At 33.8% G+C, this 17909-nt stretch overlaps 1 protein-coding gene across 1 annotated transcript; it reads right to left on the bottom strand.

Moving 5' to 3' along the window:
* Positions 1–3001: 3001 nt before the first annotated feature.
* On the bottom strand, positions 3002–17732 carry LOC133195610 (uncharacterized). Its single transcript, XM_061331497.1, has 9 exons — positions 17360–17732; positions 14617–15212; positions 14371–14492; positions 13822–13954; positions 12081–12236; positions 11875–11991; positions 11387–11607; positions 10397–10829; positions 3002–4118 (listed from the first exon to the last, which is right to left on the bottom strand). Exons 1-9 carry the CDS (start codon positions 17730–17732, stop codon positions 4101–4103), a joined length of 2169 nt encoding a protein of 722 aa, XP_061187481.1. The 3' UTR covers positions 3002–4100.
* Positions 17733–17909: the final 177 nt, after the last annotated feature.

Below are 17909 nucleotides of genomic sequence, written 5' to 3' on the forward strand. Positions count from 1 at the left end.
CCGAATATATACATAGATTAAAATTGTTCAAATGATGAAACTACGTAGATAGGCTGGGGCCACAATAGTAGATAAAAGTTTCAAATGGGAATATGCAGGAAAATATCCAAAAGTTTTCTTTAGTATAAATCGGCCTAGATCGGTGATGATAATACATGTAACCATATCATTATTATTATTATAAAAAATCACATAGCGCTAAATATGGGTAAATTACTCTAAATCGCTCAGACATTAAAATTATTGAAAATGTATACGACAATTAACTAGATGCATGTTTAAAGTAGGTATAATAAATGATAAAAAAAAATTAAAAGATGTGTCAAAACTTTTCTTCAAACTGCATAGACTTTGTTCATGCCTCTTATGTGCAGGGAGACTGTTCCATAGTTCCAGTTTGCAGTCGCAATAACATCAAGGCTTCAAAGTTATGCGATTCTCAAATTACTTGGTTAGATTGCAAAATTGAACTAAAAGCCTAGAATTCTCAGAGTGCAATGATCGAGCTTGGAGATACAAATTCATAAGGTCATAAGCCCTTTATATTTCGTTTTATTTGTTAATGATTAACCTAAATGTCTGAAGCACTCAAATGTCAGGATATGTGCAGATGATACATCACAGGATGTTTCACATAAATTTATTGAGGTTTTTGAACGAAGGCTAAACGATGATCTTTCAAATTCTATGAAATAGATGGAAAGCAAAAAGCGTACGATGAACTGAAAAAGCAACACACAAGGTATGTTACTTGGTACATCAAAAAAAACTTTCATAATGTAAACAATATATATTAAAAGTATGTGATATTACTTTTAGACACTGTTCGAAGTGCCAAACTTGGTGCACAGATAGATGAATGTATTACTTCGTTTGAACACATTGAATCTTTATGTAAGAAACTCCCACTGAAAATGGGCACTTTATGTTGTTTACAAAATTCTATGTCAAAACAGCATTTGTGTAAATTCATGACACTGTCACTTGTCCTCATTTTTACTATTCTTGTACTATTTGGTGTTCGGCCACAAACAAGGTTTTTGTTGAAAAACTTTAATAGGGCAGCCATATTTATTATGAAAGTGAAAGTAACTCAGACTCCCACATTTGACATTTTGCGTGCTTTTGTAAAATTGATGACTGTTATATATGGAAAACATGTGCTTGCTTTTAAGATAAAAGCATACTCCAGATCTGGGTAAATAATGGTTCTCAATCAACGCTTCTATTTTTTGCTACTTTTAGATTTAAATTTTCTTCATTATAAAATAACAGTAAATATACATTTATTTTCTTCTTCATGTTTTTTTGTGATCGGAAGGCCGTATGTTCAAATCACGGCCGCGACTGACCTAAGTAGATAAAAATAGGTAGCAGCTGTTCCTTCGCCAAGCGCTAGGCACTTTGAAGTGAAAGTTGCAGGTATTTCGAATGAGACCTTAAAAACCGTGGTCCTGTGTTGCGGTAAGCTTTGGCACGATAAAAGGCCCTCACTGCTCAATTGCCATGAGTGCCGAGTAAAGTTCTAAATTTGAAACCCTTCACTGGCATATAGTGACGTCTCTACATGAATGAAAACTTCTCGAACGAGACGTAAAACAACATACAATCAATCAAACAATCTTCATGTTTTTGCTTTGAGTTTTAGTGTAGATATAAAACTGATTGATTGATTGTATGGTGTTCTACGTCTCATCGGAGAATTTTTCACTCATATAGAAACGTCACCATATACCGGTGAAGGGCTTTAAATTTTGATCTTTACTCAGCACTCAGGGCCATTGAGCAGTGAGGGATCTTTATCGTGCCAACGTCTGCCGTGAAACGAGGCCTAGGTTTTTAATGTCTCATCCGAAGGATTCGCAACTTTCACTTCAAAGTGCCGAGCGCATGGCGTAGGAACTGTTTGTAAAGCTCATGCTTTGAATTGTATTTAAGAGGAACTAGGAATTCATTCGACGGGTTGCAATCCAACTCACACATATACCTCCCTTTCTAAGGAGGAAATTCTTCAAAATCATATGTCCATTTTAGATATTTTTAATATTCACAACCATCAAAATGAATTTGAATTACCATACCTTAACTGGATTCCTAATCATCATAAAAATCCTTACAAACGAAGATACATAGCGGGTGTTCTACCAAGCCTCTTTCTTTACTCCTCACTAAAATATTTACTGTAATGAAGGAGAAACCTCAGGGATACTGTACAATATATTCAATAAGTGGTGAAAATCAGATGTGGATACTTAAAAACTCCAAAGAACTTTTAGAATATTGGAAATCACAAAATTTTACTAAAATCAATAGCATCAAAACGTTCGACTTTTTCAACACTTCATACAACCATTCCCCACGATAAATAGAATTCCAAAAAAGCACTCTGATTGTACACACAAGTACTCTTAAGTTGTTTTTAAAAAGATGCTTGACTTTCTGATTGACAATATCTAATATGTAGTTTTTGGAGATCAGGTCTTCCAACAATCTGTTGGAATTCCCAAGGGTACCAATTGCGCCCCCTTATTAGCAGACCTATTTTTGTATTGATATGAAGCAGAATTTATTCAAAACACAATCCAAATCAAAAAAGGAAAATCAAAATTCCTTTTTTTTAACCCCACATTTCAAATCTGAAGCCATTTAGGCCACAATATCATATAATGCAGCTCCTCCAGTCATTTTTACAACACAAAAAACCAATGAAATTTAAACTTGTGGATCTTTTATTCTACAAAGTCAACGTTTATAAAACATGTTTCATGTTAAAAGAAAACTGTTTGAGGAACGTTCCTCTTTCTCTTAAATTTCTCTGTATTATAAACATGAATCTTAATACCTTGTGTTTGGAGGAACGTTCCTCTCTTCAATTCAAATGTATGTAAAGTACATGAATCCTATCCAACAGTGATTTGAAGAATGTTCCTCTCTTTGATAGAGTTGTGAAGTCCATTACATGATTCTTATAACCCAGTGTTTTGAGGAACATTCCTCTCCCAATTTCAAATGAACTTAATATATACATGAATCTTTAACAAGGAGCCCTGCGAGGAACGTTCCTCTACCAATTTCAAACGAACTCAATATATACATGAATCTTTAACAAGGAGCCCTGCAAGGAACGTTCCTCTACCAATTTCAAACGAACTCAATATATACATGATCAGAATCTTTAACATGGAGCCCTGCGAGGAACGTTCCTCTCCCAATTTCAAACGAACTCAATATATAGATGAATCTTTAACAAGGAGCCCTGCGAGGAACGTTCCTCTCCCAATTTCAAACGAACTCAATATATATATACATGAATCTTTAACAAGGAGCCCTGCGAGGAACGTTCCTCTCCCAATTTCAAATAAACTCAATCTACATGAATCTTTAACAAGGAGCCCTGCGAGGAACGTTCCTCTCCCAATTTCAAATGAACCCAATATATACATGAATCTTTAACATGGAGCCCTGCGAGGAACGTTCCTCTCCCAGTTTCAAATGAACTCAATATATACATGAATCTTTAACAGGGAGCCCTGCGAGGAACGTTCCTCTCCCAGTTTCAAATGAACTCAATATATACATGAATCTTTAACAAGGAGCCCTGCGAGGAACGTTCCTCTCCCAATTTCAAACAAACTAGGTATATACATGAATCATTAACAAGGAGCCATGCGAGGAACATTCTTCTCTCAATTTCAAATGAACTCAATATATACCTGAATCTTTAACACAATGAGCTGTAAGGAATGTTCCCCTACTTTACAGTTTTTTACTTAATACATGAATCAAAGGATATCTTTATCTCCATATTCCACTTAGTGTAATTTACATAAATGAAGCATAAACTGTTTGTATATTTCTAGCTTTGATTTGTCCAATTATTTAAATTTAATTGACAGGTGTTGCAGATGCATAAACAATGTTATGCTGAAGGTTTTTTTACATTTACACATGTACTTTAGTGTTCCTTCTTTCACAGCATTCATGTAACATGTTTCACTCTTGGTTGGAAGGTGAACCAGATAAGTATGCTATGCAATGCAGAGGATTTTACACAAGTATCCTATTCGCAATGTTGAAGGTGTCCATACATTTCTTTCCATTTACTCACACAAGAGAACCTGAAAAATGAATTTACAAGTATTATATAAAATCATAGATAACAGTATACAGTTAAAGTATATCATTGAGGGAGTCAAGAAGATTCCAGTCCCCCAAGAGCAAGTGCATTTCCTGAAGCACAGTCATTTTTATTATAACAAAACCAAAATTAGACTATTTTAAAATCCGTAACTGCAATCCTATTTTATTCACATACAATTTTGAGGTGCGCTATGGAAACATTGATTACTCATAATATAGAAAAAAATAAATATAGTCTTTGCATTTGAATCTACTGTCTATAAACTATGTATCTGCAAGAAACTTTATTTATTTTATAAACAATTTACACCATGGTGTAACTTCAATTTCTTCATTGATTTTACAAGATTCAGGTGTTACCCCAGTGATGTCATTTCATTCACTTGTACACTGTGACAAAATTACATGGTCCGTCTAGATCTCACAGTGCACATTAGTTTACCATGTTGATGACACAATAACAAATTACTCTTTCCCAAAAATTAGGCCCCGCCTCCTTATATATATCTTTAACTAAGCTTCATTATGAATATTCATGATTTTATTTGGAACATATCAGTACTTTTCATATGATTAAAAGAAATTGCTAGATGTTCCAAATAGGTGTGTATCAGTTCATCAAACTGATGCACCTTTTTGCAGGGAATCAGTCTGTTATACAGTGATTTTCAGGGAATCAGCAAAATATATGGATTAACTCATATAGTGAACAAGAGGCCCAGGGCCGCATCACTCACCTGAGCAATTTGGCTAGGAAAAAGCAGAAATCAGTTCAGTATTGAAAAGATTACCGGGGGAGGGGGGTCTTGAATTTTCAACTACTTGAAGATGCTTCCATGTCAATATAACAAATGGCTTTGTTGTACTTGAGAAGATTTTTTTAAAAAATTTCCCATATATTCCTTTGTAAAAATTTGATCCCCCATTGTGGCTCCTCCCTATCCCACAGGTCATCATTTGAACAAACTTGAATCTACACTACCTGACGATGCTTCCATATCAATATGACTAAACAAAGCTTTTCTGTTCAGAATTCTTGAGAAGAAATATTTTTTCTATAAGTTCTTATGTAAAACTTTCCACCCCCCCCCCCCCCCATTGGGCTCCACCCTACCCCCGGGGGTGTTCATTTGAACAAAATTGAATTTAAACTACCTGAGGATGCTTTCATATCAAAATGACTACCGGTAAACATGATTTTCAGTTCTTGAGAAGAAGATATTTTCCTATATGTTCCTATGTAAAATTTTTGATCCCCCGTTGTGGCCCAGCCCTATCCCCAAGGGTCATCATTTTAACAAACTCGAATCTACACTATCTACACTACCTGAGGATGCTTCCATATCAAAATGACTAATCATGGCTTTGCAGTTCTTCAGAAGTAGATATTTTCCTATATATTTCTATTTAAGACTTTGATCCTCCATTGTGGCCCCACCCTATCCCTGGGGGTCATGATTTGAACAAAATAGAATCTACACTACGAGAGGATGCTTCCACATAAATATGACTAATCATGACTTTGCTGTTCTTGAAAAGAAGATTTTTCCTATATATTTCTATGTAAAACTTTGATCCTCCATTGTGGGCCTGCCCTACCCTCAGAGGTCATGATTTGGACAAACTTGAATCTACACTACCTGAGGATGCTTCCATATAAATATGACTCATCATGGCTTTGCTGTTCTCGAGAGGAATATTTTAAAGGTTTTTCCTATGTATTTCTATGTAAAACTTTGATCCTCCATTGTGGCCCTGTCCTACCCCCAGGGTCATGATTTAAGGATACACCAAAGGTTTCCAAAAGCCAGAGTTTAATTTGCATGTAATTCTTTCATTATCTAAGATAACATAATAAAAGTATATATATCATTTGAAAGCTTGTTAAATTTACTATCTAATTATCCTAATTTAAACTTTAATTAATAACTTATTTAAAAGTTATTTGAATATTAATGTAAATTTAAGTGCATAAATAGTTTATAAATCAACTTTTTTGTATTTAACCCCTCAAAGTGGTCATTTTGCCTCAAGGTAGATTAAAGATTGAACTTTAAAACTGTATCTCAGATTTTTGATAAATATTCTAATTCAAAAGTTACAGCCATTTGCCCTTCAATATCACCAATTTATTAGCCTGATTTAACATTTCCCTCAATAATTCCAAAACTAAGCTAGATATCAAAAATCTGAGATACGGTTTTGTGAACACGCATCTGAGAAGCAACCCATCCAATTTTCAGAGAAATTGGTCAATTATAAATAAGGGAGCTGATACCATAAACTGTCTGATCTTACTTTACAGTAGAGGGCAAAAACCCATTACACAACAAAATCTGCCAAAGCTAGGAATATATGACACCTTGGAGATTCAGCTTTGGATACCTGTCACTTAGCCATATTTCCTATGCATATTCACAAGAATGGGATTTAGATGCTTTTAATTAAGTAAAATAGGTTCAATTCTGAATCAGAAAGATTTCCCGGCAAATTGGCAAGAGCTAAGCTCCACCTCCTATTTTATGGTCATTAGTAATCTGTTAGATCTCCTTCTCTAAATCTAGAGTCCCTGTAGTTTAATTACTGATAACCTCTGTGTGGCTAGTGAAGAATTCCCCAAGTGGTCACAGTGATTTATTGCGTCTTTCATGAGCTAGCAGTCACAGATCAAATCAGAAGCTTCAATAACGGAACATTCACATGTGGTAGTGTTTATGTTTCATTATTGTTAAATAATTAGAAAACCATTTCATAATTACCAAGAATTTTACATGCATTATAAAGCAGTAATTAACTTCTTTTTCTTAACCAAAAATCTCAAAATTGTTGAAAATCTTGAAAAAAGCCTTTGGTGTATCCTTAAACAAACTTGAATCAACACTACCTGAGGATGCTTCCACATGAGTTTCATCTTTCCTGGCCCTGTGGTTTTGAGAAGAAGATTTTTTAAAGATGCTATTAATTTTTCACTAATTCTTTATTATCTCCCCTTGAAAGAGGGCGTGGCCATTCATTTGAAAAAACTTGAATTCCCTTCACCCAAGGATACTTTGTGGCAAGTTTGGTTGAAATTGGCCCAGTGGTTCTTGAGAAGAAGTCGAAAATGTTAAAAGTTTACAGACAGACAGACAAACAGGTGGACAGACAGACGGACGCCGGACAAAAAGTGATCAGAAAAGCTCACTTGAGCCTTTGGCTCAGGTGAGCTAAAAACTAAAATTGTCTTAAATTAATATATGCCTAAGGTTGTACAACAGTATTAAATTTTCTTACCAAAAATGCACAACTTTGAGTAGGTGGTATTAATTGAAAACAAACTTTGAGAAGTTTCCTTTTCAGATCTTGTAAAACAATTCTTATAAAGATTTTAGTACCAAATAATACATAGCCATCCCTCAAGGCACGCAAGTTTCTTTCGGTCGAAGTCGAGCAGGTGCTTGAAAATCAAGTCCAGGACCTAATCACTCCCCACTCAAATACAGTATATAGAAAAATCAGCACGCCCTAAATTATAATGAATCTAGTCAATACAGGAGGTTAACATATTGTTTTTCATCTCATGAAAAAAATCAGCTCCAGTATTGTGTTGAAATGCCCGAATTGGAAGGGAAGATTCAGGAATTATTTTGCGTCAGCCATGATTTGACATGAACCTCAAGTGAACTACTGTTATGACACCTGCATAATACACTTTGCACAACAACTTAAATTAACCTTTAAAAAATCTGCCAACTTGGTAAAAATATATGTTGTGTATTTCCATGGCCTAAATCTAAGATTCAATTATCAAGGTGTATTTGGTTGAAGGTGATTCCATATATATATATATACATGTATATACATGATATATATAAATATATATATATATATATATATATATATATATATATATATATATATATATATATATATATATATATACACACACACACACACATATATATATCTATACAGCTAAACTTTGAAATCTTGAACACGGATATCTCGAATACCCCGGATATGTCGAAGTAAGGCCGCGGTCCCAATGAAATTTGCTTTATATAAAATGATTAAAATAAACCCCTCTATGTCGAACAAGGTAATGTTGAATACCCCGGTTATCTCAAAGTAAAATTGTGTACCCATTTATTAAAATCACATGCGTTATCTCGAAGTCAGGATAATATTCCGCTCTGATGATCAAGTCCGTTAGGTAAACTGACCGCTCTACTGTCTGTCATGCACGGGTTACCTGTGTTCCTTTGATCAACAAATAAAAGCGCGATAATTATACGAGGTGTATGTATGGCTTACCTTGATTTTAATTATGCAAGCCAAAGGTTGTGTGTATTAGTTTATGCATATGCGTGGATGACATGTTAATTGTTTCATGGCTGGGGTACGTTTATCTTGATAATCGCTATTTAATGCTATGCGTTATATGCGCCCTTGCATAGTTTATGCATATGAAAGCGAAAATTATAAACATCAAAGTGAAACAAAATTCTGTAATTTAATGCAATTAGAATTTATTTTTCTTACATGTGTATATGAGCGCGCAGAATTTACAACCGTCAGTAGACACCATCATGTGAGCAAGTGTGGTAGTGAAAACTTCTGCTATAGTGCCCTGTGATTCAGTGTTCTTCTGTAGTTAAACAAAAGTGCATGTTTCGTCTTTTGCATTTGATTTTATTATGGTAAAATATTTTATTTAAATGATTGCACATGTATGAACATGTTTTTCCAATAAAAAAAAATTGTATATTTCGTTTGCGTTATACTGACAGCGACTGGTTTTAAATTTATAATGCATAGATGATATCCGATTATGTATACATGGGAAACGATGCTAGCGGTTGATTTGCCGGGTTGGTAGAGGGATTATACGTCTGTGCATATTATACAAAGTTTCTATTTTTTGAATAATAAAGAGGATGTAAAAATCTTTTTAATGCTAATTACGTGTATATTAAAGAAAACATATACAGAATTTCAAAAAAGAATGAATTTGACATGTTTCTACTATTAAGTGCATGTTCACTGCACTAAGTTTATTTGAAGTTCATTAGAATTATAACCCTCGATATGTCGAACCCCCGGATATCTTGAAGTTCATCAACGGTCCCGTCAACTTTGAGATAACGAAGTGTAACTGTATATATATATATATATTAGGGATGTCAAATCGGTCAATTTTTGATAATCGGTAACTCAGACGTTTTTCTGATCGACTACCCGGGTACTTGGTAAATATAAAAAAGATGTAAATACAAGTGCGTTAATTTTCTTCAGCAAAGTTAAGCTCTGTTAAACCCCAAAACTGTTTTTATCTCGTTTATAAAAGTATATAAACATGGACTCCAATGGAATTGATTATTTGGTACTAAATTTATTCATCAAATAAACACAAAAGACACAATTAATACCCCAAAATTCAAATGGCTTACAGTTCTTGTTTAGGATCTTTCTCATCAATGCAATAGGAGAACAGTTTGTTACACAGGTTTGTGATGATTAGACTAGCGAAAGGGAAGGAACGGACGTTGTTGGGATCACTAGTCTAAGTTGGTTTGTTACCCCCGTATAAACTTACTACACAAACTGACTTTCAACATTATTTTGAATCTTTTGATATTTCTAAATGTTTCACTTTTGAAGTGGGTAGCGGCATTTCTATGCATGTCCGATTTCACTGCCATATATTACTTAAATAATTTAAAAATGATTTGAAGATAATAGCTCATACTTAATCGAATCAATGTTCACTGTAAGCATTCATTGAAGCCATCCAAAAATTAAGGACCACAATAGGTGAGAACAGCTGTGTACCAGGAGATTGGTCACTAATTACTGTATATACACAGCCACAGGCGATAACAGGTTTTTTACAGGTGTAGATGACAACACGCTAATAACTGTATGCAGTTTTAAGTTATTTTTTGATAATTTTTTATAAAAATATGTACTTTGAAATAAGAAAAAATACTCCTCCGAGTAACTGAGTACCATTTTTAGTATTGGATACTCGGACGTTGGATCGAGTACCCAGTTAATTGGGTACTCGTTGACATCCCTAATATATATATGATAATAAAGATAGTCCATGAAAGCTTGAAAGATATTTCCAATGAGCAGGCGACCACGATACCCTTTCACGTACAACCTCTGCCAATTACAGGAATTGAACTCAGTTTACACGGTGAGAAGTTAGCGCACTACCCAGACACCTCTGATCATGAATACAAATCATAAATTCATACAAAAGTAAAGTTACCTCTGGATTTTCATCTTCATTTGTAAGCATTCTCTGCAAATCTTCAGGCACTGCTGGATGTTCCCTGCTGTTGTCAGAGTCCTGAATGGAGTGTGGGTTGTATTCTGGTATCTTTGGAAGATACCATATTGCCCCTTTTCTTGAATACCTACTGGCATTGGTTTTGGTTTCCTGCAAGAATGTTACAAATTTTTCCCACCATGTACTTTCTGCTGTTGTCATCATCTTTGTCCAAATTGTCAAACTCTTCTTGATATTTGCTACATCAACCTTCTCCAATGATGCTGTCAATATATTTGGTACATTTGTTGGCAGCGTTAGGGTTCCATTTTCCCTTTGCTTGAAGAAACTTCCCTGCAAAGACTTCCAGGAATGGTCCACATTTTTTCTGTAGCAGATGTGCACATCCCCTGTCAACTCATTGAGTCTATACCTTAATAAATATGAAGGAGATATCCATTAGCTCATTTTGTCTCATTCTACTTCTGTTATGATTTTTTTCTTCTTTCCATATTGTATCTAGCAGACAACCGTAAACATTTTCACTCCATAATAACCTCTTATTATTAAAATATAAGACAAAGGCTTAACCAACTACATTTTGTAAATCTTTTTGTGAATGTCAAGCTGAATCTTCTCACAGTGAATGACTCTTAAAGATGTATAACTAGTATCATTTATTATATGATTGAATAATTCCTAATACTCTGATTGTGCTACACTCCTCCCCACACCTTTTTTCTTAACATAATTTTTTACTATTAGTTTAGTATGAAAATTTTTTTTGACAGGTTGGATGTCTTTTCTTACTTTCTGATACAAGACACCACCAATCATCTTTCAAAAGATATTTAGTCTACTGCACAAAATGTAGGAGGAGTTCGGGGAAGCAGGCTTTTGGAGAAAAAACATCATTTTTTTCAATCCCTTCCTTAAAGACTAGTGTCTATAAATATGTTCATATAATTTACTATCTAAAATATAACACACCTAAAGGTGTTTGTCCTTGTGTGGTATTTTACACCTTTTAAGCAAGGAGATAACCATCCAGATATATCAAGACATCCTCTTAGTTCTTCTGCATTGTAGAGTATGTCACTCATCTCAGGGAGTGTTGCTGCATCTCTGTGTCTGAGATTATCAGCAATGACACTGAACATTTGATCTATATCCTCATGTGTGTGCCCCACATGAAGAAAGGAAAGTTGGACCTGAAATATCAAGATTTTGATTTTAAAAAATATAAGCACTTAAATCCTAGGATAGGCTTTGAACCCCCCCCCTTTTAAATCCCCCCCCCCCCCCCTTAAATCCCTTTTTATATCCTCTAAATGCTTTATCAAATCAGACAGCTTACCTAAAAAAAAGACTAAGTTGTATTTATTCATAGCATTTTTCTGTATCTTTCCTTTGCCAGTACTGTAAATTTATAAAACTTATCTTAATACAGAGTCTGCAAAATGCTTATTAACATGTACCTCATAAAAAATCCGACGCCTGACTAAAAGCTCCAAGAAAGACAGGACAAACTTGTTCTTATTTTCTCTGAAGCAGTTGTCTGCCTGTAGGTAAAGGACAGGAGGCAGTGATTTTCCCTGTCAGTGTAAGAAACACATTTTGTTCAAATTTCTCATAGCTGATTGATACACAGTAGATAATTGTAATCAATATTTCTGTTTGCTACCTTTGAGTGGTTCCATAGCACTTTCATCAAAACATTCAATGTAAGATTGGAATCATGTTTGTACTGGTGCAGGTCTGTAAACAGATATTTTCTATTCAGGCCATGGCTCAAAACTCCAGTAACATGCACATTCAGTTGCCTTGTTGCTGCAAATTCCTATAATGAGAATCAAATATTATTAAAGAGGGAAAGGCAGTGAGGCATAAAAAAGTAAACATTTGCTTTTATCTTCTGTATTTCTTAAAATTTTATCTCCTTCACTTCCCAATAATATCCCTGCTCATCGCAATACAAGACCTTGACAACCAACATATTACCTTGATAATTAATATAAGAAGAATCGAACCATTCAAAGTTATTGATTTGAAGCATTTATTTTGTATCATTATTTCAAAATCTTACAATAACAGCACGTTGACCTTTGTAACCAAGGGTTTCTGATGTACTACTCTTTTCACAAACCCTTGGCTATGGTATTATTAAAAGTTGGAATTGTCTACATAATGTGATGTCAAATTTGTTTGTTGTTTAACGTCCATCTCAAGAATTTTTTACTCATATGGAGATGCTACCACTTGTTGGTGAAGAGCTGTAAATTTTGCCCTATGCTTGGCACTCAGAGCCATTGAGAAGTTAGGGATCTTTTTCGTGCCAGCATCTTCTGTGACACGGGACCTCGGTTTATACGGTCTCAACTGAATGACTGGTCTCTAAGTCCCACAGTGGGATTCGAACCCACGACATAAGGATCAACTCCTTAATCCATGACTCTAGTACTTTCAGTCTAGAGCAGATGCTCTACTAGTCTGCTCTAGCTACCACTGTGTCACATGGGCAAAAATGATACAAGTCATACCACATACATATATGTATAGACAATGCTTGCATTTTTTTTTTTAAATGTTTTTGAAAAATAATTAAAAAGCAGATCTTGAGCGGTCTTTTTTTAGGGTGCAAATGTGTATGATTAGTTGTATCTGCAATAAAGAATCCTGATCACACTATGTGCACTGTGAGTGCTATATTATAGAAAATGTCATACTATTTTGCAGATCATTGTTTTAATACCTGACCATAGAGTAAAGAATAAGAGATACAATGTATTGTTACAAAAATAAATGCTTATTTCAAGTCAAATATACTTATATAATTTATTAACAAACTCTAATCAACAAACTTGATGGGAAAATTCTGACGGGGTGGGGGGTGGGGGGGGGGGTGCATGATCGAAAACACGTACTTGGCTAAAAAAGATGAATTACTTAATTGAAAATCCTAGATTCTCATTCAATTCTTTTGAGGTGGGGGATTTTATTTCATATTGTTCAGTTTGTTCTTCCAGACTTTCTTGTTAACTTGATCTATCGGTGCAAAGTAAATATAAATAATAATGCCCAAATAAAATTCACATTGCTCCATTTAAATGTTCATGTCTCTTACTATACATCCTTACCAATCTTTCACAACCAATGATCCTTGTTACTTACGATCTATTACCATCTTGTCAGACGGTCAGTTGTCAAATTTTCAGACCGACCTTTGTGGGATTATTTGAATACCGATCCCGATCAGAATCAAGACAAAGAAAAACTAGGGGTGGACAAATAGGGGAGGGTGGGAATGACAATTTAGAAATATTTTCATTATGGCCTAATATCTTTCATTTATTTTTTGTATTCACTTGTTAGAGGTAGATACTTAGTAACAACATTTTCTCTTTAATAATATGTACTATTTGTACCTTGCTTGGTCTTCCCTTAAAATGGGGAATGTTTGTTTTGGACTGATCCATTCCATCAATTATGAGGCTTATGTACCTATCTGGTCTTCTTCTGCTTACTGTTTTTCGTCTGTAATATGCACTTTTCTCTTTCCTAAAAAATAATTATTCGATAGAAAAGTTTTAACTTGCAGATTAAATCAATATTTCTTCGATCAGCATATTTTATGTGCGCGTATTTTGAATTTTGCTATATCAATTATGAATTATGCATACATCACAAACAACAACATCATTGTTGCATTGTTATAGTATGAATGGAAAACTGTGAATAACATTAAGCAATTTATTTATTTTTAGTGTTACTAAGTCTGTTCGATAAGTTCCTTATTAAATTCTGTTATGAAAAATTCAAAAACATACTGTACATCAATTCATGTATTAAAGCTCAGAGATTAACTTGAATTACACTTTGAGTTGATGACAGATTTTTTCATTGTTACGCAGTACTACATATACTTGCGATTTATGCTACATTGTAAATAAGAAGTTGATACATTATGTATTTACATTTGTCTGTGAAGATGTTCTTGCTTCTTTATAAAAATTTCCTTTTTTTTCTCTGGGTTCAATTGCTTGTGCAGTTCTCTGTCAAGCTTGTCACATGTAGTGCATCGAGTAAACAAGTTGCTCTGTAATACATAGAGGTATCCAATGATATGAATTGATCAAACAAAAGATTTATATAATACTACTTAGAAATGATGAACTTGTAGTCTGTGATTACACAATTGTTAAAATAGGAAAATTGCTCACCTGTTTAATTTTCACATGTGGAAAGTGTTCATTCCATATGTTGAGGAAAGTCTGAAGAGATACACAAGCTCTGTTCTCTTCCTCTGTATCCACTTTATACCCAGCATAAATTTCATTTTTTCTTAAACCAAAGGGCAGCCAAATTTCTTGGATGTGAGGTGGATTTTCTCCTCTCATCGCTATATATTCTCCAAACCAATTGATAACATGAAGTCTTTTTTCTGATGTTAGCCTTCTTTCGTTAGAGGGTGGCACTTCTTTCCTCAACCATGTTCTTCGTTCCTTGTAATAGATTGATTGCTTAATCCCATAAGCAATCAACCAACTCTTCAAGCAAACCCTGTGGCCTTTAAGAATGAATTTAAAGGTTCCCTTTTTTACACATTGAAAGTCATCAAACTTTCTTTGAAACCATTTTGGCCTATCTGTGGTATTCAATCTCCATAATGTCGAATGGCAATTTTCAATTAATTCTTTTGTGAAAAAGCTTTGCCTAGTACATTTCTTTGGACAAGAACACTGATCTAGAGAGGCCTTTTTAATAGTGCTTTTGGAGATCTTTTTTTCTTGAAGTCGAGATCTTGATGACAGAGCAACTGAAATATAATTATTAATAATTTGATTGCATAATACAAGAAGTTATTGATTTATACTATGTTCAGAGTTGAGAGATCTTGAACAAGAGGTACATGGGCCATAGTGCTCACATGATTTCCTATGGCCATTGTGGATTTTCTCTATACACATGTATATTCCTACATCGAGCTTTGATTGCCCATTGTGGCCCCAACCTATCCCCAAGGGCATGATTTGAACAAAATTAAATCCACACTACTGGAGGATGTTTATATGTATTAATAAATACAACAAATCATAAGAATCTAGAGAAGAAGATTTTCCTTATGTACATGATGTATAAATTTCTATGTTGACAAGCTTGGATCACCTATCCAGTCCCAACCTACCTCCGGGGGTCATAATTTGTACACTACCTGAGGATGCTTCCAAACAAAATGAAAATATAACCTTGCTTTTGCTCTTCTTGAGAAGATTTTTAAAGATAGAAAGAAGATTGATTGGCCCATCCTATAGCTGAGGGTCATGATTTGAACAAATTTGAATGCACTATAGCACAATATAGCTTGCACTCTGGCAAAATGGGTCTTGAGAAGAAGATTAGAAATATGTCATTGATTTATCTTCAGTATCTCACTATGAAAGAGGGTGTGGCCCTTCATTTCACAAACTTGAAAAGAGAGAGTGTAAGTAAGAGGATACAAAAATTTTAAAATAAAAGTTTTGAATTGTATGATTTATTAAATAAACATTGAGAAAGCATATAACATAATTGTAAATAACTTTTGTTAAATCTGTGAAGCACATAAATTAACTTCTTAATAGCATGATTTCTAATTTAATTTATTTAGCACAAAATACGTATGTTTTCATTTGAGACCTTGAGAGAATTACCTCGGTATACTGATTCAGCAGATATCTTTGATATATGTAAACTGTCTTTTTCTTTTCATTTATGTACATTTTACGGGTAGCTTTATTCATATAATTTATTCCTTTTAAACTTTACAAACAGGATTGTGTGTGTGGGGGGGGGGGGGGGTGTAAAATCTTCATTCAAAAGAAAGTCATCAGGTAATATTAATTAGAATTTTTAATTATTAATGGCACATCTTTATTGTTTTTCTTTTGCTTTTTTCCCTGCCCCAGGTTCCCTTGGACCTGACAAATTCTGTAACTTTCTATTGCAGTCCATGTTTTTCTGTATTTCCAATTATAAGTCTAGTTTACTGCTGTTAAAAAATACTAATTTACCTCATCAGTACTACACTTGGACTGGATGAATGTGAAAATTCTACTTGAAAATTCTGTCATAAACTTTGAATTAACACCAAGTCTCAGAGATCCATTCTCTCCCTTCCAAATAATACATAAAATTTCATTATCTTCCTTAATAGATTTCTACCCTTGTTAAAAAAAAATCTGAACTTAAAAAAATATAAAATGTACACTATTGATCATTTTTCTGAATCCAGAACTCAGACTGTCTTTCTTAAACAGTTAACTTGTAAAATGAATTTACACTTCTTTCAATGATGAAGGCATGTTCATTATAAATAAATAGTCTTCATTTCTTATATTTCTGCAAGGCAGAAGCTCCCATTTGGTTTACACGTCTTTGATTCTATAGACCTTATACATGTCATTTGAAATTTTATTATTTTCCATCATTTTTAATGAGGAAAAAATAACAAATTTTATCTTAACTTAAAAATGACTTATTTTTTTCCTAACAAGATCTCTGGAATTCAGGACCTCCAGATCCCTCCCCAATCAGCTTGTACTCTTATAACTTTAAATCTTGGATAGCCCCTTCTCAAAATCATATGCTACGTATGTGTACTGCTGTGTTTGCAAATTTTGGGGCTTGTTAAAATTCCCATCTTCAATGATTTTTTGGCATTAAATCAGATAATGATTTAAAAAGTTCTGCAATCATTTATAAACTTGTATACCTATCATATAATTAGCCATATTATCTAACCATAGTTTAGATACAAATTTAAAATACATCTACCTTGTATTACTTGAAAAATTATATAAAGGTTCAGTGATGTGTTGATAACAAAAATTATTATAATTTTCTTAAGCAAACTAAGCATATTTATTTGAAGTTTATGATCATATACATGTATGAATGAAGTTAATTTATATTAAGTATACATACCTTTAATATGTTTCTTAGGCGTACTGCTCATTAAAGGCTCAATAAAATGTAAATTTCCAAATGGCTCTGAATCGGTGGAACATCCACTTGTTTGTAAATCGGATGATATAAGAGAAAGTTCTTTACTTATCTCACTTGATTGTTCATACAAATCTTCTTCGCGTATATAAAACGCTTGAACAGGAGGAGGCGTGTCATCACAGAATGAAAATACATCACGGTTAGTATGAGTAGATATTTCATCAGATTCTTCAAATTCGGACAATTCTTGCAGTGATCCTGTTAAACAATCAGTACGAATACCATGACCTAACGATGATTCATATTCCTGTGATTCAATAATAGAATGCTCAGAAAAAATATTGTCATCCATTCCACTAAAAATATCTTGAATGAAATGGCATATTGCAGTTAAAATTTTTTTGGTTCTAATTCATCTCCAATTTTACCACCTTCTGCAGTTCCATGCTTTCAGTGGAGAAATGTCAATCAGACTCATATACTGATAAGATTAAGGGGCATGCTTTCTGTGAGCATGCAATTCCAGACC

This window comes from Saccostrea echinata, unplaced genomic scaffold (assembly GCF_033153115.1).
Source record: "Saccostrea echinata isolate AGI-Se365-2 ecotype Australia unplaced genomic scaffold, CSIRO_AGI_Sech_v1 ptg000029l, whole genome shotgun sequence".
NCBI classification, from domain to species: domain Eukaryota; kingdom Metazoa; phylum Mollusca; class Bivalvia; order Ostreida; family Ostreidae; genus Saccostrea; species Saccostrea echinata.